At 37.6% G+C, this 22,478-nt stretch overlaps 1 protein-coding gene across 1 annotated transcript in view; it reads right to left on the bottom strand.

The window, feature by feature from the left end:
* DDX60 (DExD/H-box helicase 60) overlaps positions 1 to 22,478 on the bottom strand; it is a 94,709-nt gene that overhangs the window by 12,531 nt on the left and 59,700 nt on the right. The window contains exons 29-35 of the mRNA XM_041739223.1: positions 20,944 to 21,048; positions 19,610 to 19,810; positions 13,203 to 13,307; positions 12,790 to 12,931; positions 10,596 to 10,717; positions 5,234 to 5,381; positions 3,540 to 3,682 (exon numbers count right to left, since the gene is read on the bottom strand). Of these exons, the coding sequence (XP_041595157.1) occupies positions 3,540 to 3,682; positions 5,234 to 5,381; positions 10,596 to 10,717; positions 12,790 to 12,931; positions 13,203 to 13,307; positions 19,610 to 19,810; positions 20,944 to 21,048 (966 nt within the window). The remainder of the gene's footprint in view (positions 1 to 3,539; positions 3,683 to 5,233; positions 5,382 to 10,595; positions 10,718 to 12,789; positions 12,932 to 13,202; positions 13,308 to 19,609; positions 19,811 to 20,943; positions 21,049 to 22,478) is intronic.

The following is a 22,478-nucleotide window of genomic DNA, read 5'->3' as shown; positions in this document are numbered from 1 at the left end:
AATTTTTTTTTATTATTATTATCCTAACTGGCCTAAGAGATACCTTGTAAACGGAGTATCGGAGAACCACTGCCTTTCCTGTCTGAAGAGTTCGACTGAACGACTCTACCAATCACAAAAACCCAACCACCACCAGGATAAAAAGGAAGATATAGGGGGAAAGAGAAGAAAGATAAGAAGAGGAGGTACACAAGTCACTCGCTTTTGATGTCTGCTTATTTTACAACGACTATACGGGGTCAATAAGAACTACTCCGATACACTAATTGGTACAACTTTTCAAACGGCTTGGTGGTAGCATGGAAAGCTCTTTTATTATTAAGAGTTTCTTGGAATATTCTTATTCTCGCACAATCTAGAAAACTGTTGTGCCCTCAAAAATCCAGAAGATTCTACATTCAAGGGGAAACTGCCACGCACGTGTACTAGACATTTGTGGCAGCGCGTTTGTAACAGTAAAGACTAGAAACAAACACAGTTTCTAAGAAGAGAATAGATCAACGGCTCTGAAATACTGTGAAGTAGTAAAAATAAAATAGAGCTTCATGCGACCACGTGGACGGATCTTGGGAGCATGGAGTTGAGTCCAGAAAACAGAAACAAGAAATGCAGGAGACTGCGGTGAGGATTCCTTTGCTTTTCATACAAAAGCAGCAAATATAAAAAGCAACTTTGGAATACGATGTTTTGTAAAGAATTAACACGAAATTCAGGATAATTGACATCCAGGAGAAAGAGGGGAGACAAGAGAATAAAACGGAGGAGGAGCCCATGGGTGATGAGTCCGTGAGTCTTCATTTTAGTTTTATGCTTTACAACGTATCTATGTGTGATTTAAAGATATCGTGAATGTCTATTTAACATTAAATTAAAAGGTAACGACCAGTAAAAGCAAAAGAATCTTGAGAGTGTACTAGGATGCTAGGAAAGTAAAATTGTATGTAGTGAGTGGGGTAAGGCAAAGGGCGTGCTGTCATCGAGGAATACTCTGGAAATCTTCATCAGTGCAGGATGCTTCAAAATAAATGAACTAGAACCACGCTCTTCCCTAGTGCACCATCAGGCACAACGAAAGGCCCTGCACCTTAAAGGTCTCTTCTAATTGATGGTGACTGCGCAGCAACAGGACATAGACATTTTATCCTATTAAAACTGTATCAAGTCCCTCCAAAACTCGAGGGGGAAATTTGCATATGGAAAGGAACCAAAAGGGGGGATCCCTGGGTGGTGCAGCGGTTTGGCGCCTGCCTTTGGCCCAGGGCGCGATCCTGGAGACCCGGGACCAAATCCCACGTTGGGCTCCCGGTGCATGGAGCCTGCTTCTCCCTCTGCCTATGTCTCTGCCTCTCTCTCTCTCTCTCTCTCTTTCTGTGACTATCATAAATAAATAAAAATTAAAAAAAAAAAGGAAAGGAACCAAAAGTTAATGGTAGGTACTGACCATCCCTTAATTGTAAAATAGAGAAAAAGGGAAATTATAATACTTAACAAAATGCCTTGTTTTCAATGTGATTGGCTGCAAACGTCTTATATAAGTAATTCATTGTAATTATAGATATAACATACAGGGGAAAAAAGCTTCATAAAGTCATTGATCTTACAAGCGTGGTTCAGTCCACTCTTATTTCTATGCAAGAATTCCACGTTCCGTAAGACACCGCTCGACGGGGGTAAAGAACTAGCCTGAGAGCTTCCCCTAGGCCCTGAGCAGTGGTCTCTAGTTCATTTTTAAACCATGTACATTATCAGTGAAAAAAAAATTCTTTCTCATCTCTTCCTTCATAAATGCTTTTCTCTCATCTTATAAAACAAAAAGCTTCCTCAAACTTACGTGGGGTTTGAAAACGTACAGGGTAGCAACAAAGAGCAATATTGCTTTCCTAATGAGAAAGTGGATGACTTTAAAGGCTACATAAGAAGTGCATTTTTTTCTCTTTTAAATTAGGTTTCTTCCAATTCCTTGAATTCAACAAAATTAAAGTGGCTCTAATTAAGTTGCTGATTAAAAGAGCATTAAAAATATATTTGTGATAATAGACTGCTGGGTGACTTGAGACAAACAACTCAGAGGGAATCAGAAGAACCGTGTATCACTGGCATAACGAAAGTTGGTCAATTCTAAGCTACTTATCTATTTGAATAAGGTTTTTCAACATTCAAATTGAAATTCGATGATGGAACCCTGTTTCATTCTGAAAATAAGTAAATATTCATTCTTAGTTATATGGACTAATTTATAAATAGTTTCAGCCACTGCATTAATACATATATTTCTAATACAATATTAATTTTATTTTTAGTAATCCTCATAATTCATATTAAGTTTCTGTAATTAACAGAAAATAACCATTAAATTGAAATTGCATACTATTTAAGCTTAGAAATGGATAGTTGTGGCTTGGTGTTTAAAAATATATTACATTATGTGAGGGAATGTATAATCTAACTCCAAGAGAAAAGAACTGTCCCAAATTTTAAGTCATTAGAAATTTTATTTTTGACTGTTTTTAATTTTATAATTAAGTCATTAGAAATTTTATTCTTGACTGTTTTTAATTTTATAATTAAGTCATTAGAAATTTTATTCTTGACTGTTTTTAATTTTATAATTATGGGTATCCAAATGCTTCAGTATTCATATTCCATTTTATTCATTAAAAATGATATGATGGCATTATTTTAACATATCAACATTTATCTGAAGCTGGAAATTATATCATTAGAAATTATTTGAATTTGTGATAAAAATGTATGTGTCCATTTAAAATGCACAACAGTCAAGACTCCTGGGTAACTCACGACTCAGGTCGTGATCCTGGGGTCCTGGGATCGAGTCCCTCATCAGGGTCCCCACAGGGAGCCTGCTTCTCCCTCTGCCTGTGTCTCTGCCTCTCTCTGTGTGTCTCATGAATAAATACATAAAATATTAAAAAATAAAATAAAATAAAATGCACAAGGGTCAACTTAGTTTCTCAAAATTCTTTTAGGTAGACTATTTTACATAATAGAGGACAGACCGACTTGAGATGAGAATGGAATTGAGACACTAGTGTCTAACCGTATCAAATATCACAAAACTTATTTTTTTCACAAACTGTGTTAAAATATGCATTAAATTCCTACAAGATTCCAGCATTCAGTGGATTATCCAGCATGTTCCCAATGTGCTAGTTCTCTGTACTCCACTTTGGACATCAGTGATCCAGAATATATATATGGGATTTGTGGCCTCTGTAGCAATACTGGGAAAGCCTGAAGATAGTTTTAAGTGCTTAATGCATAGCAAACTTGCATCAACCTACAAAGACAGAAGAAAAGCTGGGAATTCTGTATAATGGAGCAGGGTTCCTCAGGCCAACACCGAAAAAAACAGAAATCCTACAGGGCTCAAGAGTACCATTTCCTGGATATTTCTGTTCATACACCTGGAATTTTTGTTTTTCAATTTACGAAATATCAAATCCTTCTTAAACAGCCTAGAAGTTTAAATCTACTTCTTTCTTAAAGATCTTTTATTTATACACCCCATCTCCACTTACATGGTTTGGAGTATTTGGTTGAAGCAAATCGCTATCAGAGTTTCCAGAGAGACAAGCAAATGGAGAAATTGCTACTCTTCCTTCTTTGCAGCTCATCAAGTGAGACACAAGTTCAGAGTCCTCACATTCGTTTCCTGTGAAATCTGGTCATAATAGATTAGGATAGATCAGTTTTTTAAAAACCAGCCAAATTGGTAAGCTTCATGCACATACTCTAGGCCATGCTACAGAGGGAGTCATTCCGTGTGGCAGGACCCGTATCAGACTGGATGGGATATATCACGTAAAGTGAGCAGCATGTCTTGGCACAGAATACACTCAGTAACAGTTAGCTACCAATACGTCATCAATATCATAAAATTTTGTATTATATTTGAGTTCCTTGATCAACAGGTAATAAAAGACCACATTTAAATTGCAATGCTAACATAGAATTATTGTTATTACCTTGGTGCTTTTTCCCCCCACAATCCTTCCAGACAGGGTATTCCAAGAGGCCACTATCACTAGGTTTGAAAATGGCATATTAACAAGAAATATTTTTTTTTCCATTCCTACTTTTTTTGTTAAATATTTTATCTATTTATTTGAGGGAGAGTGAGAGAAAGAGAGAGAGCACGAGCAGGGGGAGGGGCAGAGGGAGAAGCAGACTCCCCATTGAGCAGGGACCCTGACTCAGGTTATGATCCTGGACTCCGCACCCCCATGAGGGACTCTGGGATCACCACCTGGGCTGAAGACAGACGCTTAACTGACTGAGCCACTCAGGTGCCCCCTCTGTTCCTACTCTTAAAAGGTACCGGATTATGCACCCGAAGTTGGCTCTGATTTGTAATGAAGGCACTGCCATTTGGCCTTCTCTGGGATGCTCACAATGTTCCACTGCTCCCGTCTGCTTTTGTTCACGCTGCTTCCCACTTTAATAAGGTCCAGCAAGTAATAGGCTCTGCTTCCTTTACTTTTTCCAATTGAGGATGTTAGGGTTTAATGAAAGTGGGAAATTACTTCCCATGGCTCAACCCTTTCCTTTTATCCCAGCCAGCTTTTCCTGTTTACTTTCCCCTAGAAGATTTCTATCCAATAGCTTATGAAAAATAAGAGCAAAGATTAATGCATTTACTATGCGCTAGGTACCATTTTAAGATAGTCACATATATTAACTGAATTATGTAAAGCTTACCCCAACGAGGTAAGTAACGTTATTTTCTTTTTTTATATATCTTTTGAGAAAATTGAAGTATGAATATGGGTTACTGAAATAATATGGAATATTGCCCAAGGTCTCACTGCCAGGAATAGCAGGACCAGAGTTTGGGCCCAGGTCACCTGCCAAGAGTCTATATGTATTTCCTCTCAAGAAAATGAGCAATAGAATGATCTCTCACTTCCGTTCATCTCATAGGTATCCTTACTGTTTGTCAGGCTTGCCCCAAAAGCAACCTTTAATCAAGATGGTTTATAAATGACTCTAGTTGCATTCTCCGTTGCCCTTTTCACTTCTAATAACCAAGAGTTAATAATAATAATAATAATAATAATAACCAAGAGTTTGTTTCTTGGGGAAGCAAGAAGAATCTCCTTATTTTAAGGCAGACTGATCTTCCTCAGGCTCTACTAGTTCTCTGGGAAAAAATATTCTTAGGAAGATAATATTTTCTTTAAATTGTTCCACAGTGGAGCTAAGATATACTTACTTATTTTTGACAATGGGAGTTGATATTCCTGTTTCATATCAGCCAATTTGGCAACATTTAGTAGGAAGGAGGCAAATTCCTTTGTAACATTCATGTTATACTCATGTAAAGCATCATTAAAATCCTCCGGGAGATCCTCAAGGAACACCTAAATCATCAGGGAGATCATTAAAAACACTGGAAGGCCAAATATTTTTTTTAAAAGAGAGATCTATATACCTTCCTTGAAAACTGAAACTTTGGAAGAATGGTAAAGAACACTGCAATACAATTCTGTAGTTACCTCTTTATTTAATAATGTAATTGTTTCATCCCTTCATCCATGAAATTGAAGTAAAATTCATTTTTTGTTTCTATTATACATTTATGAAAACTTGTATTTTCACTCTTAAATATTTACTTTCACACTAATTAATCAACACCACCTTTTAAAAAAAATTTTTATTTAAATTCCAGTACAGTTAACATACAGTGTGATATTGGTTTGAAGTGTAGAGTGTAGTGATTCAACACTTCCATATATACCCAGTTCTCGCTGTAAGTGCACTTTTTCTATTATTGTAGGAAAATTTTTAAAATAATTGAACACATTTCTTTAATAGATACCAGACACAGGACTTTTTTTTTTTTTTTATCTTCCTTGGTTAGTTTTGGAGGTTGCATTTTGTAGGACTTTGCCCATTTTGTCCAAATAATCAAATGTACTGGCATGAATTATTCATAATATCCTCATTTGTTCTTTTTGATATTCAAAGTAAGATCTGTAGTAATGTCCCACTTTCTTTCCTGATATTTGGAAAATTCATCCTGTTAGATTTTCTATTTGTTTTGTTTTCCTAGCTTCTGAAACTGAAAAATTAAATCATTGATTTTTTTTCACCCTTTATTCTTTTCTAAGATATGATTATAAGGCTATCAATTTTGCTCTAATCATTGTATGAATTACATCTTGTATGTGTATGTTTCTTTTATTATTTTTAAATAAAATATTTTATAATTCCATTTTATTTTTGTCCTATATGTATTTTTTCTTATTTTAATTTTTAAATTTTCTTTTTTTAAGAAAATTTTCTTAAATTTTTTTCTATTTATATTCAAAAGGTATTTATCACAGTAAGCAATACAAGTACAATTTTTTAAAAAATCAGTGTTAAAAGGCTTACTCAACTACATGAACCTGTCTAATTTTCAGGCAGTTAAGGTGTTTCTGATTCTTCTGGTATTTACCTGGAATATCCCATTTTCTATCATTTCACTTTCAATCTTTCTGGGACCTTATAGCTAAGATATGAATTACATAAACAGCATATAATTGTTGGGGTTTTTTCTTAATAAAATAAAAAAAAAGTTAGTATTTTACCTGAAGTATTTAGTACATATATATTCAATGTACTTACTTATACAGTTGAGATTATATATACTATTTTAGTATTCAGTTTCTGTCTTGACCATATATTACATATTATTTTCTCTGTTCTTATCTTTTTAATGATCAAATGTACTGGCATAAATTATTCATAATATCCTCATTTATTCTTTTTGATATTCACAGTAAGATCTGTAGTAATGTCCCATTTTCTTTCCTGATATTTGTAAAATTTACCCTGCTAGATTTTCTTTTTTTTTTTTTTTTTAAATTTTTTATTTATTTATGATAGTCACAGAGAGAGAGAGAGGCAGAGACACAGGCGGAGGGAGAAGCAGGCTCCATGCACCTGGAGCCCGACGTGGGATTCGATCCCGGGTCTCCAGGATCGCGCCCTGGGCCAAAGGCAGGCGCCAAACCGCTGCGCCACCCAGGGATCCCCCTGCTAGATTTTCTATTTGTTTTGTTTTCCTAGCTTCTCAAGCTGAAAAATTAAATCATTGATTTTTTTCACCCTTTTCTTCTATTAGCACTTATTTGTACACTATTTTAGAAGATAATTGATGTGTTATGATGTCAAAACTATTACAAAATACATTTTTAATTTTTACAATTCTTAATACTGCAAGAACCTTAAAATACTCAAATATATTTACCCTTCCCAACACTTGTATCATGACTGTCATGCATTTTAGTTATGTACGCATATTATAAATTCCATAATACATTATAATTATTTTTAGATACAGTAGATATTTATTTATATCTACCCACACATTATCCTTTCTAGTGTACTTCATGCCCTGTTACATTTACAAGTTTAGATTTTTTTGTCTGCCTAAAGTATATGATATTTCTTTTAGCACATACACCAAAACCTGTTAGAACTAATAAGCAATATCAGCAAAATTGGAGAATACAAAATCAACATTAAAAAATAGTTGTGTTTCAAAAAAAAAAAAGTTGTTTCTACATACTAAGTAAGTATCTGAAAAGAAAATTAGGACAATCTCATCTGTAATATATCAAAAAAAATAAAGTTTTTAGGTATAAACTTAACCATGGAAGTGAAATACCTCTACACTGTAAAGCATAAAACACTGATGAAAGAAATTATAGCAGACACAAATTATGCAAAGACATGCCATGTTCATGATTGGAAGAATAATTACTATTAAGATGTCAAAACTATCCAAATTGATCTACAGATTCATTGCAATTCCTATCAAAATCCCATGGCATTTTTTACATAAACATAAAAAACAATCTCAAAAATCATATGGAATCACAAAAGACCTTGAATAGTCAAAATGATCTTGAGGGGAAAAAAACAAAGCCAGAGGCATCACATTTCCTAGTTTCAGAATAGATTACAAAGCTACAGTAATTAAAACAGTATGGTACCGGCATAATGAAAGACATAGATTGATGGAACAACAGAATAAGTCCAGAAATAAATCCACGTGTATATGGTCAACAGATCTTTGACAAGGGTGCCAAGAGCACACAATAGGAAAGGATAATTTCTTCAACAAATGGTGTGGGAAAAATTTGGTATACACATGTAAAAGAATGAAATTGACCCTTACCATACACTGTACATAAAAACAAACTCAAATGTATTAAAGACTTAAATGCAAGACTTGAAACTATAAAAGTCATAGAAAAAAATACGGACATTATATTTTTTTCAATTCTGAAGTTTCCATTTAATTATATGGTAAAATTCTAATTATCTGGTGAAATTCTCTATCTTTTCATAAATTTTGTCTATCACTTCTCCTATTTTCTTGAACATATTAATCATACTTATATTCTTTGTCTCTTAATCCCAATATCTGAACCATCTGTGTATCTACTACTATTGCCTGCTCTTCTTCCTGCCAGTTGGTCATACAGTCTTGCTTGCTTATTTACTTTTTAGTTCTGGGGCTTTTTTTTTTTTTTTCACCATAAATTTTTAGGACTTGATAGGATTTAAATGATGTTATCTTCCACCAGAGTGAATTTTCCCATTTTTGTGTTTGGTTATGTGATTAAAATGTGATCACTCCAATCCAAGTAGAGATTAAAGTGGTATTGTTGGTATTGCTGGTATTGTTTTCCAGTTTTATTAAGTTTCAGTTGATACCTGATTTATATATTTTTAATTTTTTTTTAAAGCTTTTATTTATTTACTCATGAGAGACACAGAGAGAGAGGCAGAGACACAGGCAGAGGGAGAAGAGGGCTCCCCACGAGGAACCTGATATAGGGCTTGATCCTGAGACTCCAGGATCATGCCCTGGGCCAAAGGCAGATGTTCAACCGCTGAGCCACTCGGGCATCCCAAGTCGATACCTGATTTAACTCTGTTCCTGGGTCATGACCCTCTTGGGACTTTGAGTATAAGGCTGGTGGGTCTCGTTTACTCAGTCCTAAAAGATTCCCAAAGATCCACCTCTTTCCTACAGAGCTTCCTAACTTTTTACATCTTCTGGCTCTAAAAGTCATCAAAAATGTCTTGAGAGGAATACAAGCCTGTGAATAAATGCAGAACCTTCCTTCTAGTGGGTTTTTACTTAATAAATGCCACAAGACTAGAAACAGTTTGGTGTAGTAACCTCACATTTCACTCAGATCTGATGCTCAGTGAACGTTCTCAGTAAACTCATAGAAACCCCATCTCCTCAATTTCTGTCACTCCAGCCCCATGTGGTCACTAAAAGCTTTAATAGCTTTTTTTTTTTTAAATCTCATAGGAGAGGCTCTCTGAATATATGCTAAGTACAATTTTCAAACCCTGTCCAGAATCAACAAATCCTTTGGGAGAAAACCATGATTAGAGATTCCCATCACACCATTCGTAAGTTCTTGCCATTTTATAATTTTAGCCAGCCAAATCCTTATTGTTTCCACAGCTCTCTGTCTCAATACGAATGATAACCACCCACTACGTCCTACTTGGAAGTGCACAAATTTCCAATAACCTTTAAAAAAAAAAAGACAGAGAAAGAGACAGACAGCGAGAGAGACAGGAGATCTCCATGCAAAACATTTCTTTATTGTATATTTTTTATATCTTTTTCCTTGTAAGATTTTAGGTACTAACTTTTCTAAGTTAAATATAAATCATTTAAACAAAATGAATAATACCTCAAGAGTATACTTGTGATGAAAAAAATGTGATGATAGATCAGTGACTAAAGTTGTGTTCACTGGTCAAGAGAATATTCCTTGGGGGCTAAGATTTGTAATTTGACATTGTGGAGCTAGACAATATAGATTTGCTCATCTCTCGGTTCCTTGTCACCTTTTACTAATGTTATTTAGTATAACCAGCCTATCCCATTTTCTCAGATCCTACTGGGGTATATTAGGAACAGTATTTGATGCTGATTTAATAATAGCAAATCCTGATCAAAGAATATGTTGCAAATAAAATTGGAAGAGAGTTTTCTTGCCTTTTTCCTACGTGAGTCAAGGGATGATTTCTTCAACGACTATTCTAATATTTTTCAGTGAGGACATTATAGTTCATAAGATGTATTTCTTACCTGTGCCCCACCTCAAGGTGAAAAGACCCTAAGGGAACTACAGATTCAATGATGGGAACTATTAGTTCATTTACTGTCAATTATCTACATTTTTATTTTAGCCACTGGATGTCCAGCCACTGAACATCCCCATTTTTAACATTTAAGTTGAATGTTTGGCTGCATTTCATTTCATGGAAACTGGATGCTACAATTTGATACAATCATACAATAAAATGGAAAACATGAGCAAAATTCTTTATCTTATTATTCCTCAAGGCATTTCATCTTTTGATAGATTTATGTGCAGAAGCTTATGAATTATAGGTTAACTAGGACAGTAATCACCGATACAAAAAATTATTATTTTATAAAACAAATGAGCCCTATATTGATAAAACTCTACTGCTGCTGAATCACTTACGGTGGGATCTACTCAATCACAGTAATTATTTAATGTCATCAGAAACATGAATTTTACCTTTGATTGATAAAACTTGATAGTAGTTTCCTGAAACTTTGCTGGAAGAATTCTTCTTCCAAACAGATTGGCCAATACTAACACTAGCTTTTCCATAACATCTTGAGAAAAATGTTTTGAACCTATACAAATCAAAGAGCCTTGTTATAAAGGTAAAAAAGGTGCATCAATCTCATCTTTAACATTTCTTTAAAGATTGTATTCATTTATTTGACAGAGAAGCAGGGGGAAGCAGGATCCCCACTGAGGAGAACCAGGTGCGGGGCTCGACCTTGGGTCGCCGGGATCATAACCTGAGCTGAAGGCAGATGCTTAACTGACTCAGCCACCCAGTCATCCCCATTTTTGACATTTAAGTTGAATGTTTGGCTGCATTTCATTTCATGGAAACGGAAAATCTGTAACAAATACAGCAACCAAGGAACTGACAGTGTGCAACGGTGCCTTCTTCTTCCTGCTTTCTACTCCCACACTAGTTCATACCATAGTCATTCTAACCGCAAATTGGCCCATCTCCTCACCTGGATTCCATCCACTCCTCTCACCCTCAACTTCAAGCTATGATCAGTTTTCCTAAAGCATTTTATGATCATGTCTCTCACCCATTCAAAAATCTCCAATTACACCTCAGTATCTAGTGAGCAAAATCCAATCTCCTTAGCCTAGCATTTAAGGCTTTCCCAAACTCAGCCCACCAATGACCAAGTCCTATCTCCCTTCCTTACCTTCTCGCCACTCACGTTAAGGCACCACCCCTTTGACTTACTCTCTACCGTTCACAACGCATGAATATTACACCGTAGTGATTAAAAAAGTGCTACCTTTAATGACTTGGGCTCTTGACTCAGACCATTTATACCTGAATCTTGGCTCTGACACTTATTACAACTGTATGGCCATGGCAGTTTATTCAGCTTCTCTGTGTCTGAGTTTCCATATTTACAAAATAGTGATAGCCATGTCACATGCCTCATAAAGTCATCAAATTTTCTACCTCCATGATTATAATAGTATACACCCTCCCACCCCAGCTACCCATGCCCACAGAGCTTTTGGGGGGATAGAATTTCCTAAGTGCCCTTGTTTCATGGAACGATGCATGCTCAGAGCATAGTGACTAGACTTCTTGCACAAAGTAAAGTGTTGCTATCAATTATGATAGAAGATAAGGAAATGCTATGAAAAAAAAAAAAAGAAATGCTATGAAAGGCACTGCATTTGTCAGGAATTGGGAAATATAACAAATTTAAGCACAAAAAGGAGAACACTTCTTTTAGAGACACTGTTTAAAGGTCTACGGTTTAATTTAAAAAATTGAAGGCTAAAAAAAAATTTTAAAAAAAAATAAAATCAATGGGGATCCCTGGGTGGCGCAGCGGTTTAGCGCCTGCCTTTGGCCCAGGGTGCGATCCTGGAGACCCGGGATCGAATCCCACGTCAGGCTCCCGGTGCATGGAGCCTGCTTCTCCCTCTGCCTCCCTCTCTCTCTCTCTCTCTCTCTCTCTCTCTGTGACTGTCATAAATAAATAAAAAAAAAATTAAAAAAAAATAAAAATAAAAAAATAAAAAATTGAAGGCTTTTAATTAAAAAAAAAAATATTAGCCATTGGAATATTAGGCAGGCATCAAAATGCAATTCACAAAAGATTACATGATATTGGCAAAATATATTTCAAGGAAAAGAAGATTCTAGATTCTAATTAGTTATTTAAATATATAAATTTATATATATTTATACTATATACTTATATATTTACTCTACTATACTATATATTTATACTCTAAGAAAATACGATTGGAAAAAAAATTCACAAATACTAATGGTGAATATTATATTTAACATAATGCTTTCCTATATCTCTTTTCTACGCTCTGCACATATTAAATTTAGTTATAAAAGATATTTATTAAAAAATCATATATTTTAAAAATATGCTCTGAGTCCTAGAATCTAGAAATTACCCAAGTTCATAAAAAACTAACATTTTAAAATAGATGACACAAAAGATGGCTGTCTCTCATATAACCTATATTATTAGTAGGTATATAAAACTTTATTTTATCTAATTCAGTAGTTCCAAACTATCTAAATATTAACTTGTGTTATTTTTGGCGAAAAAATTTTCCTGAAGTGCTAGCTCCACTATAGTTTCTGTTGCTATTTTAAGATTACACACAAGAACAGCAAGCTTACCTTTCCTAGTTGGCTGACAGAGATTATGGAAAAGGCCTTTTATGAGAAAACTGACAAAAACAAAATTAGAAGGCTCATGATAATGCAAATGTGATACAAGGCCAGCAAACCCCCTTGGTTTACCTTCTTGATCTAAATAGCCCTAAAAAACAAAAATAATTTATTAGTTTGACTCAACTCACCCACGTGTAGTAATTAATAACCAACTTATTCAGTGTCAGTTTAAAATAGTATTTAATACCAATACAAGAGGAATTGGTCATTGTTATCTGGCTCATATGTGACAATCATATCAAGTAAAGAAACATTAGTCATTGGATATAACCTTGAAAGACCACAAATTAATTCAGCATGATTAAAAAAATGAAGATAGTGCCATTCCTGTTTCACAAAAAGACAAGGGGCAATCATACCTGTTTCACAAGGAGTTGGAAAGAAAACAAGAAGTAAAGTTTCAATAGCTCCGTGATTCTGGGTTGTTTGAAGGACAGCAGTGAATGCTTTAGCACGGACAGCACCTTTAAAGAAGAGGATCCGCACCCTGTTAGTTTTATGAAATATATTTGCAAATAGTAATATAGACATGCTCTAATCTTAAATGTCTTTCTGTATCTTATGATGCTTAGACATCTTAAAAAACCTTTCCGGAAAAACAAATATCCTTTCTGGCTGGAGAGAGACTGTCGCTCCCAGGCCTAGCTAACTCCTGAAGGTGACAACGTCTCCAAAGCACGCCTTCCATGTACAAACCAACCGGTCCCAAGTGTATACCCCAGCTACTCCTCCCTAGCTCGCACACACCTAGCCAATATTTCTTGTCCAACGTCACCCCGGAGCCAGGTCCCAGGCAACAAGAGGCCACCTGTAGAGCCCAAAACCCAGGAGAGTTATTCACAGTCGCCAATCCCAGACTGCTTGCTCTGACCTGTCTCGCCTTTTCCATAGAAACTATAATAAAGGAGACACCTGAACCTTCCTGCTCCTCCCGTCTTTTGCCTCCAGACCAGCCTGGTGTCCTTCATAGTGCCCCGTAGTGTGCCGTGACTCCTGTCTCTAAGCCTTGTAAATATAACACTTTATTTTCCCGAGCTTTATCTCTGTCTCCTCTTGTGGCTGCACCTGACTATCACATAAAAGAATATAAAGGCAGGATATCAGCCGTATGTGCTATACCACAGATACGACGAGCAACATGTACGATCCAGTTAAATTTCACACTATGTGCTTTACCGTCTCCTTACATGGCACATCCTTCCTTTAACAAATAGAACATATAAAACACAACCACCAGAACTGAAGCATGTTGCCAAATAACCTGGTAATAAATGTGAACCCAGTTTAAGAGTTTACAGCCCTTAGTTTATTCTGGAAGAAAACAAGGTCTGCCGTCGCATGCCCTGCAGTGTTGTGGCAAAAATAACAGAAGTGTGTCGATTAAAACAAAAGTACTGAGAACACTGCTTGGTTTCCGCTGTGAAACAGCACTGGGGGCGTAGTTCAGGTACCTTGGAGCTGCGCACTAACACGTCTACGAAATACCAGTAAGAGGAAGATTTCCCAACATCATTACGTTTGAGCCTGTCTGCCATCAGGCCTGGGAGTTTATAGAACCTGGGAAGAACCTGTATTCATCGTAAGGCCGGCGGACTCTGAAATGAAGGTGGGAGGATATGGATGAGAGAGAGAAGGGAGAAAGGCAGGGGGTATAGTATACGTCGTCCTTACTTTAGGATGATCCTTTATGAGGGTCCCCAAAAATGCCCTTTCCTACTACCTCTCTCTCTCTCTCTCTTTCTCTCTCTCTTGCTCTACATTTAGTCATAGATGGCAACAGCAAGAAAACAGCAGAGTAGTAAGAGGGTGAGCAAGTCATGGTAGTTCACTGTAGTCTTAGAGCTGTAGACACATAACTAAAGCCTTACTAAGATAGTAAGGACCCTGACGGCAATGCAGGCCGCCGTTGTAGTGATGAGTGACATCTACGTGATCAATGTGGCAGCAGGACTGGCAAAAGTAGATCAATATACTTCCAGCCCAGAAAAGCTACATAAGTGTTAAAATCTACTACACACTAGCGTGTGGTTCAAAAACTATTCATCAAGCCTCACATTTAATAGGGTATTTGAGCCCCACTTAGGAGGGCAGAGAGCAGCCAGAGTGAATTCATACATCCTATTCTTTGGTAATCCAACAGATTGACACTAATGTACCTATATCCAAAAGTGAGAAAATAGAAAAACCCACAATAGATCAACTTTTTATAAGAAAATTGATCGCTTTCCTAAAGTTATTCAGTCATGCTAAAAAATATTTATTAAATGTCTATACGAGGAATGAAGACAAAGATCTTTGGCCACAGAGTGTTTATATTCCAGTGGGAAATATAGAGAAAATAAGTAAAAACATGATAGATAGATGATAGATAGATAGATGATAGAAGATAGGTAGATGATAGATAGATGATAGGTGATAGGTAGATGATAGATAGAAGATAGATAGATAGATAGATAGATAGACAGATGGATAGATGATAGGTGATAGATAGATAATTGATGATGATAGACAGATGATAGACAGATAGAAAGATAGATGATAGATGATGGATAGGTGACAGATGATAGATAGATAGATAGATAGATAGATAGATAGATAGATAGATAGATGATAGATGATGGATAGATGATAGATAGATGATAGATAAATAGATAGGTGATAGGTGATAGATAGATGATAGATAATAGGTGATAGATGATAGATAGATGATAGATAAATAGATAGATAGATATAGATAGATATAGATAGATAGATGATAGATGATAGATAGATAGATAGATAGATAGATGATAGGTGACGATAGATAGATGATAGATAGATGATAGATGATAGATAGATAGATGATAGGTGATAGATAGATGATAGATGATAGATGACAGATAGATGATAAGTGATAGATTAGATAGATAGATAGATAGATAGATAGATAGATAGATGATAGATAGATGACAGATAAATAGATAGATGACAGGTGATAGATGATAGATAGATTGATAGATAGATAGATAGATAGATAGATAGATAGATAGATGATAGGTGACGATAGATAGATGATAGATAGATGATAGATGATAGATAGATAGATGATAGGTGATAGATAGATGATAGATGATAGATGACAGATAGATGATAAGTGATAGATTAGATAGATAGATAGATAGATAGATGATAGATAGATGACAGATAAATAGATAGATGATAGGTGATAGATGATAGATAGATTTATAGATAGATAGATAGATAGATAGATAGATAGATAGATGATAGATAGATGACAGATAAATAGATAGATGACAGGTGATAGATGATAGATAGATTGATAGATAGATAGATAGATAGTTAGATAGATAGATAGATGATAGGTGACGATAGATAGATGATAGATGATAGATAGATGATAAGTGATAGATATAGATAGATAGATAGATAGATAGATAGATAGATAGATAGATGACAGATAAATAGATAGATGATAGGTGATAGATGATAGATAGATAGATAGATAGATAGATGATAGGTGACGATAGATAGATGATAGATAGATGATAGATAGATGACAGATAAATAGATAGATGATAGGTGATAGATGATAGATGATAGATAGATAGATAGATAGATAAGATTAGATAGATAGATAGATAGATAGATAGATAGATAGATGATAGGTGACGATAGATAGATGATAGATAGATGATAGATGACAGATAGATGATAGGTGATAGATATAGATAGATAGATGATAGATAGATGACAGATAAATAGATAGATGATAGGTGATAGATGACAGATAAATAGATAGGTGATAGGTGATAGATAGATGGTAGATAGATAATAGGTGATAGATAGATAATAGATGATAGATGATAGATAACAGGTGATAGGTGATAGATACTGATGTGCGGAAGGAGGGGCAGCGCCGTGTATAAGTGAATCAGGATACAGCGCAGCACACAGGAGAAACATTTACAACTTAGAAAGGGCAACGTCAGGCTTTACTGAGAGTAACGTTAGAACCAAAACTTGAATGAGGTAAAGGAGTGAGGCTACGCACACGACTGAGAGAAGATGTTGGAAGCAAAAGAAACAGCAAAGCCCTGGTCTCAGGCTGTAACGTGCCTTGAATATCCCTGGGGCAGGCGGTGGGCTCATGTGGGACAGCAGGGAGACGTGAGTTCAGCAAGATCATCGGGAATCCGGTTCTGCAGAACCATCATAAGAAGGGGTAGGGGGCTGACCTATAAAAATTGTTTTCTTGGGATCCCTGGGTGGCGCAGCGGTTTGGCGCCTGCCTTTGGCCCAGGGCGCGATCCTGGAGACCCGGGATCGAATCCCACATCAGGCTCCTGGTGCATGGAGCCTGCTTCTCCCTCTGCCTGTATCTCTGCCTCTCTCTCTCTCTCTCTCTGTGTGTGTGTGTGACTATCATAAATAAAAAATATAAAAAAAAAAATTGTTTTCTTGAGATGCCCGGGGGGCTCAGTGGCTGAGCGTCTGCCTTGGGCTCAGGGTGTGATCCTGGAGTCCCGGATCGAGCCCCACATCGGGCTCCCTGCGGGGAGCCTGCTACTCCCTCTGCCTGGGTCTCTGCCTCTCTCTCTCTGTGTCTCTCATGAATAAATAAATAAAATCTTTTTAAAAAATGGTTTTCTTAAAAAAATGGTTCTCTTTATGGAGCAAAATTGTGTTTTGAGAAATTATTTGGCATCCTTGATGGGCACCATAAGATACGACCTCTGCAAGACAAGGCAAAATAACATAAGGTAAATGGATAATTATGAATTGACATTTTAAAAAAATACTTTATTAACATGTGGAAGAGTGATGTAAGAAATAGTGAAGCATTTCAGGAAAATTAAAATTCTGGTAGCAGACTTAAAATCCACATGTGTATAACTACAGAGCAGAACTGAAACCGGAGAGCGGCAGCAGCGACGTGAAAGATAAATTTCACATGTTCTCCCATAATGAAGAAACACATAGCAATAGAGTACAGAGAAAGAATTCTTGATTTAAAAACTATAATTTTTCCTGATAAAAAATTGGACAAATGAAAACAGAAGCAAATATCAAAGACCTAACTTAAGAAATCTCTTCTTAGTTCCAAAACCACTTGACCGTAGCGAAATGGAAATGAATTTAACATTACTGAATCGTACGCTTAAAACCGGCTAAGATGGTAATTTTACATTATTTTTATTTTACCACAGTTTTAAAAACTGATCATGAAGATTCAAAGTTCTTAGCATGCAATAACTAAAACATCCATTTTAAAAGTGGCCCACAAAACAGATTTTGAAATTTAAGGATTTTTCTTAAAGATTCATATAAATACATAGGCAGAAAAAAATCAAATTAATGACAAGAGAGTAGGAATTACGTGGCTCCTTTAGGGGAGACTAAAAGTGTCTACTCCTTTTTATTTTTTTTATTTTATTTTTTTTTCTACTCCTCTTTAACAGTACGCTCCAGAGGAAACGAAGCCATCTTACTTTGATGTGATGAGTAGAGAAAATTCTGAGAACTTTATGTCCGTACTTGAGCTTTTTATGTGTGAAGATTACACATAGATTTTCTTGAATATGCCAAGGCAAAGAAAATAAACCACCCAATAAACTTTCTTAATTTTTTTTTTTAAAAACTTGCTAAAAGATCTATTCTTCTTTCCTACACAGGAGTAAAAATTAAGAATGCAGAAATGGGAGAGTTTTGGTCTAAAATGATAGGTGCCTGCACTGTTAGACCAGCACCCCCAGAAGAGCCAACTCATTACGAAAGTCCTAAAAGATTCCTCGCATCAACAAACGGTATCTGAATTAATATACAATATTAAATATTAATATTCAATATACAAAAATAATGCATCTTCATAAGAATAAACATCAAATTGTTTTGTTATGAATTTTAAATCTCTCATGGTGAGATTAGACACAAAATATTCATCTCAGCGAAAATTTCAGGAAAAGTTCAAAATCATATCAACGTCTAATCAAATATATCAGTGTTTAAAAACCAAACGTACATGTGTGGCCAAATACCAAAATGATAATAAGACTGTCTTTGGATGATGAAACCTGTATGTGTTTCGTCTTCCTTCAACCTTTTATATTATTTAAATATTCTTTGATGAATTTGGGTTACTTTGTGTTTTTGCAAAAAATAAACCCATCTGTTATGAAATGATCACAACTAATCATCTTGCTCCTTTTGAAAATGGAATCTAACACAGATCTTTTAAGATCTACCGCCAGGGGCAAGGGGGTGGCTCCGCGGGGTGAGCATCTGACTCTTGATTTCCGCTCAGGTCGTGATCTCAGGGTCATGAGATGGAGCCCGGAGTCAGGCTCTGAGCTCAGCAGGGCGTCTGCTTGAGACTCTCTCTCCCGCTCCCGCTGCACCTCCCTCCCCTCATGTTCCATCTCTCTCTCTCTGAGTAAATAAATAACATTTTTAAAAAATCAAATCCAATCAAATCTATAGCCAGCAGCACCCTTAACTACTCTAGGACAACACCGATCCCACATGAAAAAAAAAAGTGATCCTTAATTCCAAATGCCCATTCAGCACAAATCCTGTGATTGACAGAGGAGACAAAACTAATGATTATCCTCTCACTCTAGCCCCAACCCTCCACAATGCAGGACATTGCAAAGCACAAAAAGCCGATGAAACTGAAAAGTCACCGCTACAGACCGCTAAGGGAAAGCCAAGCTGACCACGGCCGGGCTGGCAATGAAGACTCCACCTCCGAGAATATCAAGCACGATACCTTGGCTTTAGCATCCTCTGGGTCGTCCGCCTTGGAAGCCAGCAGCATGAGTCGCAGGACCAGGGTGATGCCCAGAGGGAACTGTCCTCTCAGTTCAGGAACGTTGGATTTAATGAGTTTTTCTATTTTGGGCAATGGAATACCAAAGAAATATACATCTCCCATCAGGTCTTGACCTCGTCTCCCGGCTCGTCCAGACATCTGGAACCGAGAGAATCACAAAGTCAAACTCCCCTACACATTTTGTCCATCGCAGGGTGAGAAATGAGCCTTTCGCGTGGGGCTGGAGCAAGTCAGCTGCGCGTACGTCCAACCATTAAGTAACCTGAAGCTAGAATCCAACTAAGACAGAGCTGAGAACGAGGCGGTTACCATTATTACGCCCTCGCTTCGTGTCAAAAATGGTGCTAAATATTCATATCATGGTATAAATTGGAAAGAGCACAACGGGAAGAGAAGACTGGCCCTTATTTCAGATTCACTTAGAGCTGAACTGTTTACCCCAATCCTGTCCTTCCCCACTTCCTCTCCCTTGTTCCTTCCCTACACACCGGTGTGCTGTGCCGCGTCACCAGTCACCATCCAAATTGTGCACAGATTGAAGAAATACACGAGTAAGATAAAATTCAGAAATGCTACTCAGAGAAAACAAACGCTTTGTAGGAGCTGCATTAGTTCTCATCTCTTAGGTGCTCAGAATGCGCTAAATCCTTTGAACTGTTCTGATACGGGCCTCGCAACACACACCACGTGAGGTAAATATGACCATTATCTCCATGTCACGATGTGGGGATAGGAACGCGGGGCACGGAGAAACTTGTCCGTAGTCAAACACCAGGAGGGGGAAGATCCAGGACTCACACCATGACACCTTGACCCCAAAGGTCCTCATCGGCAATGTCATAACGCCCTGGCTCCGGAGCCCGACGCGATTGCAAAGGTGCCGTGGGAGAGGGAGCTGGTGCAGAACACAGCCCGGGAGGAGAGAGCACAGGACAGAGGTTGGGGAAGAGGCGGGAAATAAGAGGGGTGTTCTGTGGGATGGAAATGGGGCCTGCGGGGGAATAAGGAGGCAGTGTTTGGAGAGAAGGAGAGGAGGGCATTTGGATGACAGCCTGAATGCTGGCTGATGGGCATTTGGACAGCCTGAATGCTGGCTGCCAGATGTGGTCCCGCGCCCTTGCGCTCGTGTGCCACTCTGCGTCCCACACTCAGAAGCGATGCGCAGGCCCGAGTGGAGGTCAAGGTGCGCCGGCCCAAGAGCAGGCCCTGGGTGCCAGCGCCTGAGGGCCGCACATGCACACGGCGACGGGAGCGTCTGCGTGTGGCAATACCTGTCTGTAATTGAGGGCATCCAGGTAGATGGAGTTCTGGGCAAAAACCACGGATTTACAGGGCATATTGATTCCTAAAGCCAGTGTCCCGGTAGCTGTCACCACCTAGGAAGAGAAGAAAGGGATCCTTCACGAAATAGCATTTCAGGAGAAGGCCAACGCTGGGCTTCCCGGCGCCCCCGAGGGAGACCCCCCCCCACCCCACACACTCCCGGGGGCCGCGGCCCAGGACACTGTTCTCCTGCCAAGCTCATCTGGCTGATTCAGTTCTCGGCTCAAAGGTCGAACAGAAAACCTGGGACCAGCACAGCCACAGCAAGCACCGGCCACCGGCCGGCCACGACCCACCGCCCTGCACACGTGTCCTCGTGGGACTGTGATGCTCAGGTGGCAGTCGTGGGTCTGCTGTCCTCCACTGGGCCCCGAGCCCTCTTGGCCACTGCATCCCCGGGGACGAGAGTCCCTGGCCGGGGACAGGTCCTCAGTGACTGTTTCGTAATGAGGGACTGAAAAGGGGATTTCTTCCTGGCGGGGCAGCAACACTTAGAACCCGCTCCTGGGCTATTGCCTGCTTTGCCCACGACCACTTACTTGTGAAGGTTATTTCTATGGAAATTACGGATCTTGTAATAATAAGAGCAAAACAGTTTCATTTTTCCCCCAGAAGTGCCTTGACAAACTGACCAAAAAGGCACCAGGGCAAACTTTAATGATTCTTAAATGATCCAACTTTTGCTCATTTTCTCATATAATGCTGAGTATTTCATTTTTTTTTTTAATACTGAGTATTTCCAATGGCCCCCTCTTTCTCTTTTCATTGATTGTTTATATGCCATGGCTTCATGTCAATGTGGAATAATTTTCTGGAGTTATTCTGTAACTCAGACCTACACATCTGTGAAAATGAAACGCATACTCTATTAGCTCTTTCTAAAGCTCGTTAATGAAAACAAAAATGGGAAAAGTAAAAACGTTAAATTTATATTGTAACTAGAAGAAATACCTCTTTAGAAATGTGTTCTCTATGACAAAGCTATCATTATTTCCATATTGCCTTTTCCGGGGTGATCTAATTACTCATTTAGTAAACTGGTAGTATTTAGGCCTCTACTATTTAATGTATACTGTTTTATTTATTTTTATTTTATTTTATTTATTTTTATTTTTTATTTTTTTACGTATACTATTTTAGACACAAGACATGTCAATCAAAATAGGTGTACCTCTCTTCCTCAATGTACAAGTGTGTAGAAAATCTTGTCTCTAGTTACTGTCTTTTTCCTTAAAGATTTATTTGAAAGAGAGAGAGGGTAGGAGTGGAGGGAGGGGCAGAGGAGAGGGACAAGCAGACTCTCCGCTTAGCAGGGAGCCCGACGAGGGGCTGCATCTAGGACCCTGGGGTCACGACCTGAGCAGAAGGCAGAGGCTTAACTGACTGAACCACCCAGGCGCCCCTCTAGTTAATGACTTTTAAAATAAATAAATAACTTATTAGTTAGGAGAAAAGCCAAGCAAAGTTGTTAATGATACATCTT

This window comes from Vulpes lagopus, chromosome 23, assembly GCF_018345385.1.
Source record: "Vulpes lagopus strain Blue_001 chromosome 23, ASM1834538v1, whole genome shotgun sequence".
NCBI classification, from domain to species: Eukaryota; Metazoa; Chordata; class Mammalia; order Carnivora; family Canidae; genus Vulpes; species Vulpes lagopus.
This window is presented reverse-complemented; position numbering and strand designations above follow the sequence as displayed.